The sequence below is a fragment of the Phaseolus vulgaris genome, chromosome 9, assembly GCF_000499845.2.
Source record: "Phaseolus vulgaris cultivar G19833 chromosome 9, P. vulgaris v2.0, whole genome shotgun sequence".
In the NCBI taxonomy this organism is placed as follows: domain Eukaryota; kingdom Viridiplantae; phylum Streptophyta; class Magnoliopsida; order Fabales; family Fabaceae; genus Phaseolus; species Phaseolus vulgaris.
This window is the reverse complement of record NC_023751.2, coordinates 19,214,206-19,230,953: the sequence shown is the minus strand read 5'-3', so window position 1 is coordinate 19,230,953 and position 16,748 is coordinate 19,214,206. Positions and strand designations below refer to the sequence as shown.

Here is a 16,748-nt window from a genome sequence, read left to right as displayed (position 1 = left end):
GAATTTACAAATTTGGTATGAGGTTATGTGTAATTTTTGTGTTGACCTAGGTTGTCCAAATAATTGGTTGTGTTGTTTCTTATATGATGATAATGAATAATTAATCAAATGGTTCATCTTTATTCATTTTCAAGAAACAATAAATGTTATTGTTAAAGCATATGATTTTTCCTTTACTGCACAATTTTTGTGTTGTACTAGTGAGAGTCATACGTCTAATGTCACGTCTTAGTTTTCATTACTGGGCCGAACGAGGTAAAAACCCACATTCATAGGGCCGACCGACAGCACAAGTTCAATTACGCTCAATCAAGATCAACGAAGCTAATTCGCGATTAAGAGGTAGGTAATGCAACCCTAGACGCGATCCAACTCCTTAACATGTCCTAATAAGGAAAGCTCATCACAGGTAATATAAATAGTACATATTCAAAAAAAATAAAGTACACCATCATATACCGTGCTCTGAGAACCGAGTACAGAACGTCTTTGCTGACTTGAGCATTTTGCAGATACCCTCCGAGTCTGAATTACAAGAAGACCAATAACCGATGCTAGGAAGGAAGAGTGAGGAGTTTGCAAGGGAGTTGAAGGACAATACGACCGATAGAAGGAGATAAAAGAATTCTCTCAATAGTTCTCTAGGCCTCAACCCCCATACGAGAACATGTTTCAAGCAAAGCAGAGATGTCAAGCCCCAGCATGACCTTCACACTTCCCTCAAGCATCCACAACCTCCATGCAATAGATTTTACCATTACAAACCACCAACAAACTATTTGTTCTTATTTCCATAGTTGATCACGAAACCAATTCAATTTTAATGGCCAAAATTCTAATAACTAAACGAATTTGATTTTTTTTTAAATCTGATTTATTTATTTAATTAAAATGAATTGCAAACATAAGCAAGAAAAACCTCATATGTATACCAGTGTAAAGGGTTTTGCTTGGGAATCATTATATGAAAAAAAAAATATTCACCAATCTGTAAGTCAAAAAATACATTTCGGATAGGTCATTCTTGAATGCTTCTTTAACATAAAATGTTGGCTTACAGATGACCGACCACCCAAGTCCAAAAACTTCAACTTAAATCTCAGAAACGTGATCGCACTATCTCTACTTACATTCTTGCTATCAAACAAGTCTTGGACTCTCTCGTTGCCATTGGTTCTCCCATCTTATCGGAGGACCATATCGATGCCATTCTTGACGGTCTGCCTGAGGAATATGACAGTTTCATCACCTCGCGGCTCGATCCATATACGGTACATGGATGTTGAATCTCTTCTTTTGGCTTAAGAAGATTGTTTTGATAAACATAAGTTTCTTGATTCATCTTCTGCACAAGCCAACATTACCTATACAAATTGGGTTCCTTCGTCAACTTCTAAGCATTCTTCTCGCAGCGAACGTCTCCCATTCCGACTGCCTTACAATTCCAAACGTCAAAACTTCTCTCGTCCTCCTCAACCAAATTCTTGGCGGGCCTCTGTTCCTGTTTCAAATCAGCACCAGTGATCCTCTATGGTACCCGGACACTAGAGCTACCCATCATATCATGCATGACTTTACTGTTTTCAACAAGAAACAAAATTACATTGGCCATGATACTGTTCAACTTGGTAATGGTTCAGATATGCCCATTCATAATGTTGGTTCTACTTCTCTTTTTAATGCTTCTTCTAATAATTTTTTCTCTTAGTAATCTTTTACATGTTCCATCTGTTAATCTTTCCTAATCATTGTTATGTAAAAAATCAGGTTACAAAGCATATTATTCTTCAAGGAAGGATTCGTGATGGTTTTGATGTTTTTCTATCTTTACAACACTTTTTATATCCTTCTCTTAATGCTACTTCCTATAATTCCATTGTAAATAATTATGAACTTTGGCATAAACGTCTTGCTCATGCTTCATCTAGAACAGTGCATCTGGTTATGCGTTTAAACAATGCTAATTGTAATACTGGTGTTTCCTTTTGTGATTCTTGTGCACGGGCTAAGGCTCATCAACTTCCGTTTACATCTTCACACACCACTTATACTGGACATCTACAACTTGTTTTTGTTGATATCTGGGGCCCTACTCGTGTTGCTTCCACTAATGGTTCCATGTACTATGTTGTTTTTGTTGATGCTTTCTCAAAATATACCTGGCTATATCTCGTTTCCCACAAATCTCAAGCCACTTCAGTGTTTTTACAGTTTAAAGTTCTTGCAGAAAACCAAACTGGCTATTCTTTAAAAGCTCTTCAAACTGATAATGCAAAGAAATTTTTATCTTTAACCAAAGTTTTAAACACGTACGGTATCTTTCACAGACTCACTTGCCCTCAAACACACGAGCAAAATGGTTCGAACGCAAACATCGCCACATAGTTGATGTTGGCTTAGCTTTTCTTGTTGTCGCCTCTCTTCCTCTCAAGTTATGGGTGAAGCGTTCTCTTCTGTTGTTTTTATTATAAACATCTTACCCACCGCTATTTTACACAATCTTAGTCCATATGATTTTTTTTTCTCGCAAACCAAATTATGCTTTCTAAAGATTTTTGGATGTGGATGTGGTTGTTACCCTCTGTTTCGCCCATATAATAAACATAAATTTGATTTTCAATCCTCGCTATGCTTGTTTCTTGGTTATGATTCTCATCGCAAAGGCTATCTTTGTTTAACTGAGTCTGGTAAATTTATTGTTTCATGTTATGTTCTTTTTAATGAGTTTATTTTTTCTTATTCTATGCCTAATAATTCTTTTCAGCTTTCTGATAATATACGTGTTGAGCCTCCTACTTCCCCATCCCTTCTTACTGTTGTTTCTCTTCCTCCCACAACAACTCCTCCCGACAATCCTACTGAGTCGTCGCCTCTGTTGTCTACTGCTACTTCATATCTATCTACTGTTACTCCATCTCTGTCTACTGCTACTCCATCTTCGTCTACTACATCTACGTCTTCATCTCCTTCTTCAACACCAGAGGTTGCTCTTGATTTTAATGTTCATCCTATGGTCACACTCGTGCTAAAAATGGTATGTATAAACCCAAAGTGTTTTAGTCTTCTGTTCATGTTGACTCTTTTGAACCCTCCACACACAGACACGCCATGTTTCACCCTCACTGGCTCTAAGCGATGAAAGATGAATATGATGCTCTTATGCAAAAGAGTACTTGGACCTTGACCCCTCTACCTCTTGCTGCTAATGTTGTCGGGTACAAATGGGTTTTCAAAAAGAAGTATAATGCAAATGGTTATTAAACCTACTACTATTTGGTTAATTCTCACCATTGCTTTATCTTCCTCTTGGCCTATTGATCAGATAGATATAAAAAATGATTTTCTTCAAGGTGTTTTGGATTCTCCCGTCTATATGCAACAACCTCCTGGGTTTACAAGTTCTGATACATCACTTGTCTATTGTCTCAACAAGGCAATTTATGGTCTCAAGCAAGCTCCCCGCTCCTAGTTTCAGAAACTCTCCACTCTTGTCCGCATGGGTTTCTCATCATCAAAAAGTGATATCTCTCTGTTTACCCGTTTTACTACTACTGACACTCTGTTTCTTCTAATATATGTTGATGATATTCTTGTCACTGGCAACTCCAAAAATCTAGTGCAGGATTTCATTCAACGTCTTAGTTATGTTTTTGCTTTAAAGGACCTTGGTCCACTTCATTATTTCCTAGGAGTTGAAGTTACGTGGCTTCCTGATAACACTCATCATCTTTCATAGTATAAATACATATGTGATCTCCTCAGGCGTACACACATGCTTGAGTCTAAACCGCAGCCAACTCCAATGGTTTCCTCCCTACGTCTCACCGTCGATGACTCTGTCTCAGTAGCTAATCTCACTCTCTATCGTTTTGTTGTTGGAGCTCTTTAATACGTTACTCTCACCAGACCTGAACTCACCTCTCTATTAACAATGTGTGCCAATACACGCACAATCCAAACTCACACATTGGAAGGTTGTTAAACGTATCCTTCGCTACCTTGCAGGTACTGAAACACAAGGTTTACGTCTTTATTCTTCTTCAAGCTATTTTGTTGTTGGTTTTAGCGATTCGAATTGGGCCACTGATCTGGACGACCGCAAATCCACCTCCAGTTACTGCATATATGTTGGTCGCAATCTCATTTCCTGGTCATCCAAGAAACAGAAGGTGGTCTCCCGTAGTAGCACTGAGGTTGAATATAGAAGTGTTGCAGCAGCTCTTGCTAACATCATCTAGCTCAAGTCTCTCATGCAAGAACTTCGCCTCACCACGACAACATCGCGACTGTACTCTGATAACATGGGCGTTGTTCAACTTACAACAAATCTCATCATACATTCACATTCCAAACATTTTGAGTTGGACCTACATTTTGTTCGGGACCATGTGCAAGATAAACGTTTTTTGCTTCTTCACTTACCAGCCCAGTTTCAAGTAGCATATATACTCACAAAACTTGTTTCTGGCTCTTCATTTCATATTTTCAAACATAAACTTTGGGTTCTTAATTTACCTACACTAAGTTTAAGGGGAATTGTTAACGACTCTCTTACTTAACTCCTTTTATGTTTCCTCTTCTCCATTCTGTTACTACATATCACTATTAATATCTTATATATAATGCATTCAATATGAATATAGTACTTTTCATTCTCGTCCTTATCTTTTCTCTCTCCTCTCATTCTCTTTCCTTACCATTTTAAAGATAAAAACTAAAAACCAGAAACTACTTCAAATGGAAAATTTATCAATATTATAGCTATTTTTCTTCGTCACTTTGTTAAGATTCTTGTAGTAATGTGTGCCCTTTTAGAGGCTATGCAAGTTGTCATACTCTCTTTGCTCATATAACATGCTCAATGCATTTTACTATAAATTTGCTTTGATCCCAATACATGTTTGGTGATGAATGATATTTGAAATTTTGAGATGCTAATCTAATTAAAATATTAAAATTTCATACCAATATCTAACGCAATTTTAACATTTTATTAAATTTGGTTTCTTAATTTCTGTGCATTTAAAGTGGTTTAAAATCGTTCTTCCTTCCCTTCTCCATTTTGCATCATAGTCGCACCCATTTTCATCAACAACAAATAATAACATAAAATAACATCCCAACAACAAACAAACAAAAAATATCATTTTCAAATAAACAAAAAGAAAGCATTTATATTTTTCAGAACAAAACTATTTCTTCAACCAGATAGATTAAACGACATTTTATGCTAAGGTTGCATGTTTAAAGATTTTTTTTTCAGAAGAAAAAGAATAAAGAAAGGGTAACATAGTACAATTTAGTCTTTAATAAAAGGTGATGATATATTAACATCATGGAAGTAAAAACAAACATTTCACATATTAGTAAATTGATTTTTTATATATTTTATATATTTTAATTTTTTTAATTTAAAATATTATCGTATTATTATAAACATGTATGTTTTTCACTGTAGACATAGTTAAATAAAGTTTTCTCTTTAATAAATCTCAAACTGATGTCAAATGGAGTTGTTGATATTTAAGGCACAGTGAATGAGTTTGGTTACGATGTTTCCTTGTGTTGAAAGTCAAATTTCGGAAATAGTCAATTTCATTTCACCGCACAAAACAGGAAGGAAATCAATCTTGCTAGCGTTATAGAAATTGAAGCAACATTTTTTCATTACTTCTCAACAAATAATTTTTTTTTTCACTAAAGAAGTTACCCTTTATTTAAAAATGTGAATAGGTTAAGTCAAAGACAACATAGATTTACTATTTATTCGTTTTAGGAAATGCTACTAATCAACTTTTTGAAAGAAAAAATTATGAGTTGGGGATAAGGTTTGTAAACTTTCTCAGTTTTAGAAAATTAAACAAAGATAAGTCGACGATGTGAATTTGTGGTGTCTCTTCCCACTTCTATAAAGAAAAATAAAATAATAGTGACTCTTCTAAAGAACAAAATATATGGTATGATTAATCAAAAAAATTCTTTCAAGATATCATTATGATTTGAAATATGAAAGAGAAATATGATTTAACCCGATGGGCAAAATCTCCATGCAACTCCATATCTTCTTCTATGCACTTCTAAGTTTTTTAATTCTAACAATCCTTTTTTCTGATAAAAAGTGTGATGTTTTTTTTATTTTATTTTAAATAATGATGGTGATGGTAATTATTTGTAGTAAGATGATGAAGATGAAATAAATTTTAAAAAGTATTTTTATTAATAATGGTTGTGTTTTCGATTAATTATTTTCTTCAAGTCATAATTTTTTTTAAAAACAATCTAAAAAATATATAAATAAAGTACAAAATAAATAAAAAATTATTCTTTTAAATTACGATTGAAGAAAAATGAGAATGTTGTAGTGGAAAAAAAGTATGCGACTTAAATAGAAATATAAATATGAAACTATGGGTTATTTAAATTTTTTTAAAATATTAAAATAAACTTCTCAGAATTGATCAAGGAGAAATTAGGGAGGCGGAGGAAGAATTTGTGTAATTATGTTATATTGAAAACAAAATAAAAGTTCTGTAGTGAAGCGTTGTCGGCACACGGTCTGCGGAGTGACTTTATTTTTATGCACCTCTATGAGTTCTTTCAACATCCTATATTTATAAAATATTAAAACTATTCTGTATTTTTTTAATTCTTTTCATTTTAAAAATACCTTCGATATTATTATCTGAAATAAATAAATAAAAAGTATTCTGAAGATATTTTCGGATTTAAAAATATTTTTCAAATTTATAATAAAATTATATTCATTAATTTTTTTATAGAAATTAAAATATACATTTTAAAGGTTAAACGTTCTTTTCCACCGTTAAAAAAATTAAGGTGCTGCTCGAAGAAAAAGTTGAGGAAAAGTCCAAACGCGCGTCCATTCCTACTGACACAGTTTGAACGTAGTTTGGACGGTAGCCTCACACCGCCAAGCCACCGTTTAATGAATGCTATCATGACATGATATGACAATTGGGTTGCATCGTTATTCATCACATCATATCAATCTTCTCTTTAGCTACAGTTGTGATTTCGATCATTCATTAACTAAACTCACATTCTTAAACACACTATATAGTTCTCTTCTCTCTTGTTTCTAAATATCATTTGTATCTTCTTGGTTGGAGAAAACAATAATGTCGGACAAGGATTCGCAGACACAGGGGAAGGTGTTTGACGCAGAAACGGCGTCGTCGCTGGTGAAGGAGTTGAGGAAGAACTTTGGTTCGGGAAGGACGCGAAGTTATGAGTGGAGAGTGTCGCAGGTGAAGGCTCTCTTGAAAGCGATGGTTGATAACGAAGACCAAATCGTCGATGCTCTTCGTTCAGACCTAGCCAAGCCTTCACTCGAAACCCTCGTATACGAGGTATGTTTGGCCCCTTACTCTCTTGCATGGAGAATATTTCCTTCTTTTTCTTTTCTTTTTCACTGTAAATCAAATATTTTACTTCAATACTCGCCGGACTTTCGAAATAATTTTGTAGCTATTTTTATAATCATTTTATTTTTTATCATGAAATATATTTTTGGCCCTTTTTGTCATTATTTTAATTTTTTATTACTTTGACATTCCTTCTTAATTTTAGGAGGTGGTATTTAAGATTCTAAAGGATTTAGCTATAGATCAACCTTTTATAGGCTATATACTTTTGTGTAAAATTTTAGAGGATTAATATAATCACAATTTTAATATTTGAAGGATTAATTTAATTATTCTTTTAATGTTTAAAGATTTGTGATGAAAGTTTGGATACAATCGATTATCTAATTATATTATTAATATATTTTGATATTTTACAAAATATTTTAATTTATTATTTTAATTATGATTTTGTATTAATATTTATAATTTTTTATAATTTAAAATTTATTTTAACTATAATTTATATTTTTAAAATTTATTTCTTTATATTAATTTTTTATAAATTTTCATGCTAATTTTCACTAAATTTCCCAACATCCATTCGAAATAAGAAATTCGCAAATAAAGATTTTAACACTCGTTAATTCAAAAGAGAATACTAATAGACTGTTATGTAGAGAAATCTAACACCAATAAATTACAACATCATCTCTCTGACACAAAATTTTAGTCTAAAGTCGAATCTCCACTGAATCTTTGCTAGAAGAATCTATGATCATTAAGAGGTATAAAGGAAAATTTCTTTAAAAGTAGGAACATTAAAATAGTGTACCGAAACGTAGGAGGCAAAGATATTGTTAGTAAAGAGAAATAGACGGATGGAAACAACTTCTAAATGCTCTGTTAGAACACTTACATTACATAGGGATGAATACAAGTATAAAATGGCTTTAAATATCATATTTTCTTTCAACTCTTAAGATGTTGTCTGTCTTGCAGATTGGTTTGCTTAAAAGCTCTAGTGAAGTAATACTGAAGGAATTGAAGCATTGGATGACGCCAGAAAAGGTTGAATTCATCACAATTAATTTCCTCACCTTGAGAAGGCAATTGATCAATAATGATAATTGTATAATCAGATGGATGTTCATCCATTTATTTCAGGTCAAAACATCAATCAAAACTTTTCCTTCTTCAGCTGAAATAGTACCAGAACCACTGGGTGTTGTGTTAGTCATCTCTCCATGGAACTATCCAATTTGTATGTTAATATTGAAGTTTTATATTTTTCTAATCAGCTGACATTTTCAGCCTTGTCTTCTTTTAAAATCTACAATAAGTTAATTTTTACCTATCTCTGTCTATAATTCCAGTGTTGACCCTTGAACCAGTAGTTGGAGCTATAGCAGCTGGTAATGCTGTGGTTCTAAAGCCATCAGAAATTGCTCCAGCCACATCATCACTACTAGCGAAATTGATAGAGAAGTATATGGATCACTCGTTTGTAAGAGTTGTCGAGGGGGCAGTTGATGAAACAACTGCACTACTGGAGCAAAAGTGGGACAAAATTTTCTACACAGGTTTCTCTTCGTTTCAATCATTCCACTTTTCTTTATAGTTGGTCTGCTTTTATGAATATATATATATATATACACGCAACACGTTCAACTTTGAAATCCCTCCTCAGGATCTAATAAATGCATAATTTGTACAGAAAATAGCAGGAGAATTAAATGAATTGTCTCATTCTGGTTATGTACGTATTTTCTATCATAAGTAGTTCCTGGATTGTTAGGTAATGGAAGAGTTGGAAGAATAGTGATGACTGCTGCTGCAAAACACCTTACACCAGTTTTGCTGGAGCTTGGAGGAAAATCTCCCGTTGTCGTTGATTCAAATATCAACTTGCAGGTATTACTATTCCCTAAGCCTCTTGTTTCCCAATTACTTGCTATTACCTTAACCTCTTCCAATCTCATTCTTGACTTACTTGTTAATAGGTAGCAGCTAGACGAATAATTTCTGGCAAGTGGGGATTGAACAGTGGACAAACGTGCATTTCTCCCGATTACGTTATAACAACAAAAGACTATGCTCCTACGTTGGTATGAAATTTCTTTCCCCCTTGTGTAATTTCCAAGTGGAGCTCTTAACCCATGTTTTTGTTTATTTATTATTTGATGCCTCCTATTTCTAGGTGGATACCCTGAAGACTGAATTGCAGGAGTGTTACGGTAAGAATCCGTTGGAATCAGAAGATTTGTCTCGAATTGTGAGTTCCAACCACTTTGCTCGCTTGTCAAAGCTCTTGAATGACGATAAGGTTTCTGGCAAGATTGTTTATGGAGGTGAAAAGGATGAAAATAAATTGTAAGTTCCCTTAATCTGTTTTTAATTAAATTTGACTTCCCTAACTAGGTAAATTTTTGTATTAAAGAAATGCTAGGTTTTTGACATTGGTGTTTTCGTTGTCCCAAAATTGCAGAAGGATTGCTCCCACTATTCTATTGGATGTTCCGCGAGATTCTCTGATAATGGGTGAGGAGATATTCGGGCCATTGCTTCCCATCATCACGGTATGAATAAAGTAACATAAAGAACCGTTTAAATGATATTTTGAACTTCAAATTTCATCTGTGTTCTTTGATTGCTTTTCCAAAAGTCTAAAATGAACAATACTCACATAGTTTTATAAAATGTTTTCATCTGCAAGAGTAACTGACATGTGCTTCTTCTGCTGTGATAAGAGTCACAAACAAGTCTGAAATTTGTGAAGTAACTACTCACTTGGAAAACTAGTAATAAGATATACTGGCGAAAACTTCAATTCATTAAATATTACGTAGAGACTAGTCTTTTTGTGGAAATTTACAAAAGTCATAAGCTAAAAGCAACAGACAAATATAGATTATGTTTTAAAAAATTCTCAAGTTTTGAAGTAAAAGAAAGATTAACTTCCATACGTTTTTTGTTGCGCGGAACAGGTCAATAAACTTGAAGAAAGTCTAGATGTAATCAACTCAGGAGAGAAGCCCCTCGCTGCATATGTATTTACAACCGACGAGAAGTTCAAGGAGCTGTTCGTAAGGAATGTTTCCGCTGGAGGGTTGCTTGTCAATGATACTACCCTACATGTAATATTTGTTCTTACAAAAATTTCCATGAAAATGCATGAATTTGCTTCTGCCTCTAATTGTGATTCTAATCACTGAACAAGGTCTTAATCTGCTTCAAGTTTTGGATTGTTGACAGCTTGTTGCTGTGAAATCATATTTTTCCTAGCATACTTTTAAACTTGAATGGATATAGCCTTGTTATTCGACATTCCTTAGTTTCTGTTTTGTATTATCAATTTAAAATATGAACATTTTTTATGTTTTCATGGTGTAGCTTTTGGTTGATACTTTGCCATTTGGGGGAGTTGGAGAGAGTGGAATGGGTGCATACCATGGCAAGTTCTCCTTTGATGCTTTTACACACAAAAAGGCTGTTCTTTATCGCAGTTTTGCGGGTGATTCGTCGGCAAGGTACCCACCATACACAGATACAAAGCAAAGATTGATGAAAGCTCTGGTTGCTGGTACCGTCCTTGGCATAATTCGTGCTCTTTTGGGATGGTCCTAAGCTTATTTTGTTGCAAAACTCGTTGTTGTTGATGTCTTTTTCGTTTAGAGTTTTTGTACTTAATCATGCTGTGCAGTTTTATTGTTATTTAAAGAAACCAATAAGCTACTTGAGCTTGAAAAGGCAAAATAGTCGCTACCACTCTTCTTCGTGATTGTGTTAGACGTCTTGTGATGGTTTTCACACCAGTATATGTTAGGGCTTTTCCAAAACATTTTTATTTAGGTTTTGGACTCTGTTTTGTAATAATATTCTCTTTTCGGTTTTCAAATAACAAAAAGTTCAAATCTTTCTCTTACATGGTGTGTGCTTCGTTTTTTTTTCTCTGCATGCTATTCCATGCTTCCCACTGGAGTTCTTTCTTTCCTCCTCCTTTAGGAGTCTTTTCTCTCTTTTCTTCTCTTTCGCGAAACTCCTAACTTTTGATGGGCTACCATCTTCAAGATGGTATCAGAATAAGTTACGGCATGCTCTGCTTCTGTTGCTTCTCTTCTTGTTCCTTATTCTTTCTTGATTATCTTTTTCAAGAATTAATGGAGTCAACAATTTCTACAATTAATCAATGTCTAAATCCTGAAGAATTGATCAATGTCTTTGTGTCTTTTGATTATCTTTTTCAAGAATTAATGGAGTCCCTAATATTTGCATTTGCATCCTGGAGACAAATTCAGGACTAATTCTTGTTTCTCCATTCCTCAATGAAACCAACTACCACCTCAATACCTCAATGAAACCAACTACCACACTTGGAGCAGAAATATGAAGTGAACTCTTTTGTCCAAGAACAAATTATACTTTATTGAAGTGGGAGCAGAAATATGAAGTGAACTCTTTTGTCCAAGAACAAATTATACTTTATTGAAGTAGAAATATGAAGTGGACTCTTTTGTCCAAGAACAAATTATAGTTTATTGGAGTAGAAATATGAAGTGGACTCTTTTGTCCAAGAACAAATTATAGTTTATTGATGGGAGTATTTCTAATTCAGGTAATAATGAAAGATGTAATGTTATGGGTCTTTCATGGATTAGGCGGGCTCTAACACCTCAAATTAAATTTGAGAGCGTTGTCTAGGTTGATGTTTTTAAAAGTCTTTTGGGTTGGGAAGACTTGAAAGAAAGTTTTGGGTTGAGAAGACTTGAAAGAAAGATTTTCAAAAGAGATCATTTTCATATCTCAGATTCACTTCTTGAAGAAGTGCATTCTATCAAAGGAATGTTACACAATTTTGTACTGATATGAAAATCCTTTGGAAAGAACTTTATACAATTTTTTGGTCTAATCCTTTCTTGTAAACACTTTAGACATTTACTTCATCGTGAAATGGAATTTTGCTTTTTTAAAATGAACACTTACATACAAACTCACTTTTCATAAAATAAAAAGGATAAATTGAATCAACTAGATATAAACAAGAGAAGGGAGTCGATATCAAGACACAAAGTTCTATTGGTTAAGCCAATATGTTCTACATCCACACGCAACATCAAAATTTCTACAACGACTAAAACGTATAAAATTTGTGAATGACACAAAAAGCCCTCTCATAAATTATTCTCCTGTAGAAGAAAAAATCCTTCAATTGAAGAAGGAAACCTCATTTGTTGACTTTCTAAAAAATTGAAAAGCTTTTAATGATTTCCTTACTGTTTCTTTCCCATGTACTGATATGTGGGATCTTATAATATTGATCCACATCAAAGTCTAAATCAGTTACAAGATTGATTAGCTATTCATATAAGAACAAAATATCACTTCCCATGAGATATACCCACAGCTAACATTTCCAATCCTGATATATATCCTCTTTCCATAAGATATGATCATACCTAACAGTAAACTGTATAAAATGATACAACAGAAGTTCTTAGAGAATAAGGCATGCCCACGCCTAATATAGCAATGCATCGTTCTTCCCTTTATGTAGTTTCTCATAAAAATACCCTCAAACTCTTCTGGTGTGATCATGGGCATATATATAGTCATGAGATCTGGGTGCTACTGATGTATCTTTTACTAGTTAACAAAAACCATAGCATATGCTACGGACACTTCATCAAATTGACCCTTTGAAAATATTACTCAGAGTTACTTAAATTATTTTCCTTTTAGAGGGGTGTATTATTATTATTGAATTTGAATGAGTTTGCGTTTTTCCTTTCTTCAGATACTGTGGTATTAAACCCGTAGGTTTGAAACATAGTTACCAAAAAGAATGATAGCTGTACCTAAGATGCTGAGAAAAGCCTAGAAGGGGATTTTGCAGATACCATTCTCAGAAAATTTGTACATTTGCAAACAAAATAGCTCTCACAAGGAGTTGGTTTCAGTAGAGTGATTAGTAAAGTCAATTTCCAATAGATAATTTTCGATCTGTATACTCTGCCATGATGTTTATTCTTCCAAGATTACGATACAAGTATTTTTTTAACATTATATGTACTGGATTTTCCATCCTAAGTTTTGAATTCCACCAACTATAAAGCCTTGTTTTGCTTTTGGGACTTATGATAATAGTGCCCCCAAAGCCTTAGAAATTTAATTCCATTCATTAAATGAGAAAAAAAAGGATTGAATGAAAGAAAAAAGTAATCGCAGATAACTCTCGAGCATCTAAAAACTAAAAATGCTATGACAATCAAGAATCCTGTAAAATACGAACAACCTCTGATCTTTGACTACTTGTGAGATGTGTTGGAAACTGAACTTGAAATGTAATACTCAAGTTTCCTCTCTTTCCTTGTTCTCTGGAGATTGGCATGCCTTGATCAGGGACGATCTTTTCATGGCCAGGGTGTATGATGTTGTCAAGTTTCAGATTCATGTGCCCTCCACCCAACAGTGGAATTAATATTGTACACCCAGAAAGTGCTTGTACTAAGGGAATTTTTACACTCAATTCCAAATCATCACCGTCTCTTCTAAATAACTCGTGTCTCTTCTCGGAGATGATAAATATTATATCTTCTCTGTATGCCCCTGGTCTCTCATTCCCTTTTCCTTCAAATTTAATCTCTGTTCCTTTCTTCCAACCAGGTTGCACATTTATCGTTAGCAATTCTTCCTCTTGAAATATTCCCCTATATACAACATATACCAATCATATTCGTTAAGCTTTTGCCAAAGAAATACACAGTCCATGAAATCCTGAACTTGCAAAGTTATTACTGACATAAATATTACTCCAACAATGATTCATGAAGCAAATAACATTAAACACAGATGGTGCATATAAATAGACAAACACTTGTAAGTATGATGAACCATTTTGTTAGGATAAACTCATAGTGTTTATACTAATAATTCAAACTTCCTGAGACGAAGTAAATACAAGAACGAATCTAATAACTGGCATTTATATTTTGTTAGTATATGGATGTTAGTGGGCTCCAACTTTAAATCTGTTAGTAATACATTCTCAAAGTTTACCCAGCTAACATGCTTGCAAAAAGTAACATTTATTTAAAAAGTGTGAAAATTAGAAAGAAAGGAGCAAAGAAGGGTGTGGTGAATGAGATGGATACTAACCCTGTATCTGTGAGGACATCCCTGGTGATCATGATGTTTTTCTTGCAACCATAGCACAAGTCTTCCAGAGTGCATTCCAGTTTTTTCTCAATTGGTGGGGGTTTTTGCATCCCAGATGAATTGGAATACATGATTGGATTGTTGCTCCTGGTGCTGGCATTCCTTGAGTTCAGATAAGGAGGCATTCTTAAACTGCCGCTTCTGTTCAATGAAACAGAAGGAGAAGGTGAAGACATAAAATCACAGTTCTTGGTCGATGTCTGGTTAGTCTTTCTGCTTGCATTTCGAGACGCAGAATTCATGCAAGGAAAGCAGGAACTATCTGAGCTTCTATGCCTACACAAAAAACATCCTCTTGGACTACTCATTGGATGATCACCCTCATTGCTCCTCAAATCATCGCCCTTGAATCTGAAGCACCCAATTCCATTCGTGACTTTGCCATCTTCAACAGGATTCTGGTGAAAGAAATGCCAGGCGAAAACTTTTATAAATTATTAGATTCTCTTTACGTACCTACGTGCATGTGTTCATGCATTCTAACAATTCCTATGTATGGAAAAAAAAACCATGCATTCGAAAACTATCTTAACCACGTTTTTGTTAACAGGTTAATCGTGATTTTCTGTACCAGGTAATCATAAATGTAACGGCCCAGTAGTCAAAACATTTAACTGTCTTGAGTTTTAACTTTTTGATGAACAGAATTAGAAAGTTTTCCATGAAGAAAATGACAGGGTTTCAAGATTCTGTATATACCTGTTTTTTTGGGTTGTGGCCTCGTGGTTTCTTGCTACCACGAAACCATCTTTTGATAATTGATTTGTATAATTTGCAAAGGTCACGAATAGAGTTGGTGCGAAAGACGCAGGTAACACCCACCATGAGAGAAAAAATAGAGAGGGGAAGATAAGATACAACAACAGTCCCAATCTCAACAGGCGAATGCATGGTAAACCATATTTGGTTTTTCAACTGAGTCTTTTATTAGCACCATTTCTGTTCAAGGGAAACCGAGTGATATTAATATTTATTTTAAAGTGAAATACAAATATATTAGTATATTATTAAAATGAGTTTTTTTAGAGTTTCAAAAATATTATATTTTTTGAACACCTCTAGAACATAGGTCTTACAATGATGTAAGTTTATTTCACAATTCTTTTATTCTTTTATGTTATTGTACTTTTATTCAAACTAAACTAACATTTTTTCTATCAATATGACAGCTTAGAGCAGACTGAACAACCTACTATCAAGTTGAGTTTTCTTAAAATGTTGAATAACAAATTTTTGCTCGAATATAAGGATTATCACCAATCATGTTATTTTCAATTCTCCACAAGTTTCTCTCACTTACATCACTTTTTCATCACAACTAAATATGATTTTTGGTTGATGAAATATATTTAACACTTTCATAATGATTATAATTGTATTTCATCTAGTGTCAATGCATTGTTATTTATTCACATAAGTTTAATAATTCACTTGAGGACAATCAACATGAACACAGTGATGATAGTGTGGTATCATCACTTCCCTGATACCAAACATGGGTTATAAAGACAACCTTAAAGATAGAGATAAAAATTACCATGTGACACAACGTCTCATAGATAATATATTTCAGTTTATGTAATAACAACAATATTATGGTTCACATCTATTTTTAGTGTAAATTATTTTACTTAATTTAATATTTTTTTCTTATTTTAATCTATTTACTCCTACTTGTTTTTACTCAATAAAATAATATAATACCACAATATACATATATTAGTTAATTTTACAACAAAATTTATTAAATAATTTTTAACATAATTCATTAAAACATTATAAAAAATTTAATGCTAAATAATGTATTATTAACACACTATTAACAAAACAAACCAGTATTTATTACATCATTTCTTTACTTTATATATCGTTACACACATTTAAAACAAATTATTACTTAATTTAATTTATTAAATTATATAATTACTTTTAAAAAAATTGTGTGGTGACATGATTTTATTATTAAATAAAAATAACTTAAGTCATTATAATCATGACTTTAATTTTTTTTATTTGGCATTAAAATTGTATCACCTTTTGCAACTTTAATTAAATGTGTTTTATTATCTTTATAATTGAGCACTGCACCTAATGGAAATTTATTTACAAATCAATTATGAGATCAGTCTTACACTAAGTTAATCAAGTGTTCACTAACATAGAGCTTAA

General features: G+C 33.2%; 3 protein-coding genes across 3 annotated transcripts; 2 read left to right on the top strand and 1 right to left on the bottom strand.

The window, feature by feature from the left end:
• The first annotated feature begins 3,496 nt into the window (after positions 1–3,496).
• Positions 3,497–4,238, top strand: LOC137822286 (uncharacterized mitochondrial protein AtMg00810-like). The gene is made up of 2 exons (XM_068627171.1): positions 3,497–3,668; positions 4,006–4,238. The coding sequence occupies exons 1-2, from the start codon at positions 3,497–3,499 to the stop codon at positions 4,236–4,238; spliced, it is 405 nt and encodes a 134-aa protein (XP_068483272.1).
• Positions 4,239–6,834: 2,596 nt separating this feature from the next.
• Positions 6,835–11,289, top strand: LOC137821443 (aldehyde dehydrogenase family 3 member H1-like). Its single transcript, XM_068626038.1, has 10 exons — positions 6,835–7,370; positions 8,367–8,435; positions 8,532–8,628; positions 8,741–8,947; positions 9,163–9,278; positions 9,368–9,472; positions 9,565–9,737; positions 9,853–9,943; positions 10,352–10,501; positions 10,758–11,289. Exons 1-10 carry the CDS (start codon positions 7,140–7,142, stop codon positions 10,989–10,991), a joined length of 1,473 nt encoding a protein of 490 aa, XP_068482139.1. The 5' UTR covers positions 6,835–7,139; the 3' UTR covers positions 10,992–11,289.
• Positions 11,290–13,370: 2,081 nt separating this feature from the next.
• LOC137822498 (uncharacterized) lies at positions 13,371–15,443 on the bottom strand. Its single transcript, XM_068627393.1, has 3 exons — positions 15,279–15,443; positions 14,520–14,977; positions 13,371–14,071 (listed from the first exon to the last, which is right to left on the bottom strand). The coding sequence occupies exons 1-3, from the start codon at positions 15,402–15,404 to the stop codon at positions 13,630–13,632; spliced, it is 1,026 nt and encodes a 341-aa protein (XP_068483494.1). The 5' UTR covers positions 15,405–15,443; the 3' UTR covers positions 13,371–13,629.
• Positions 15,444–16,748: the final 1,305 nt, after the last annotated feature.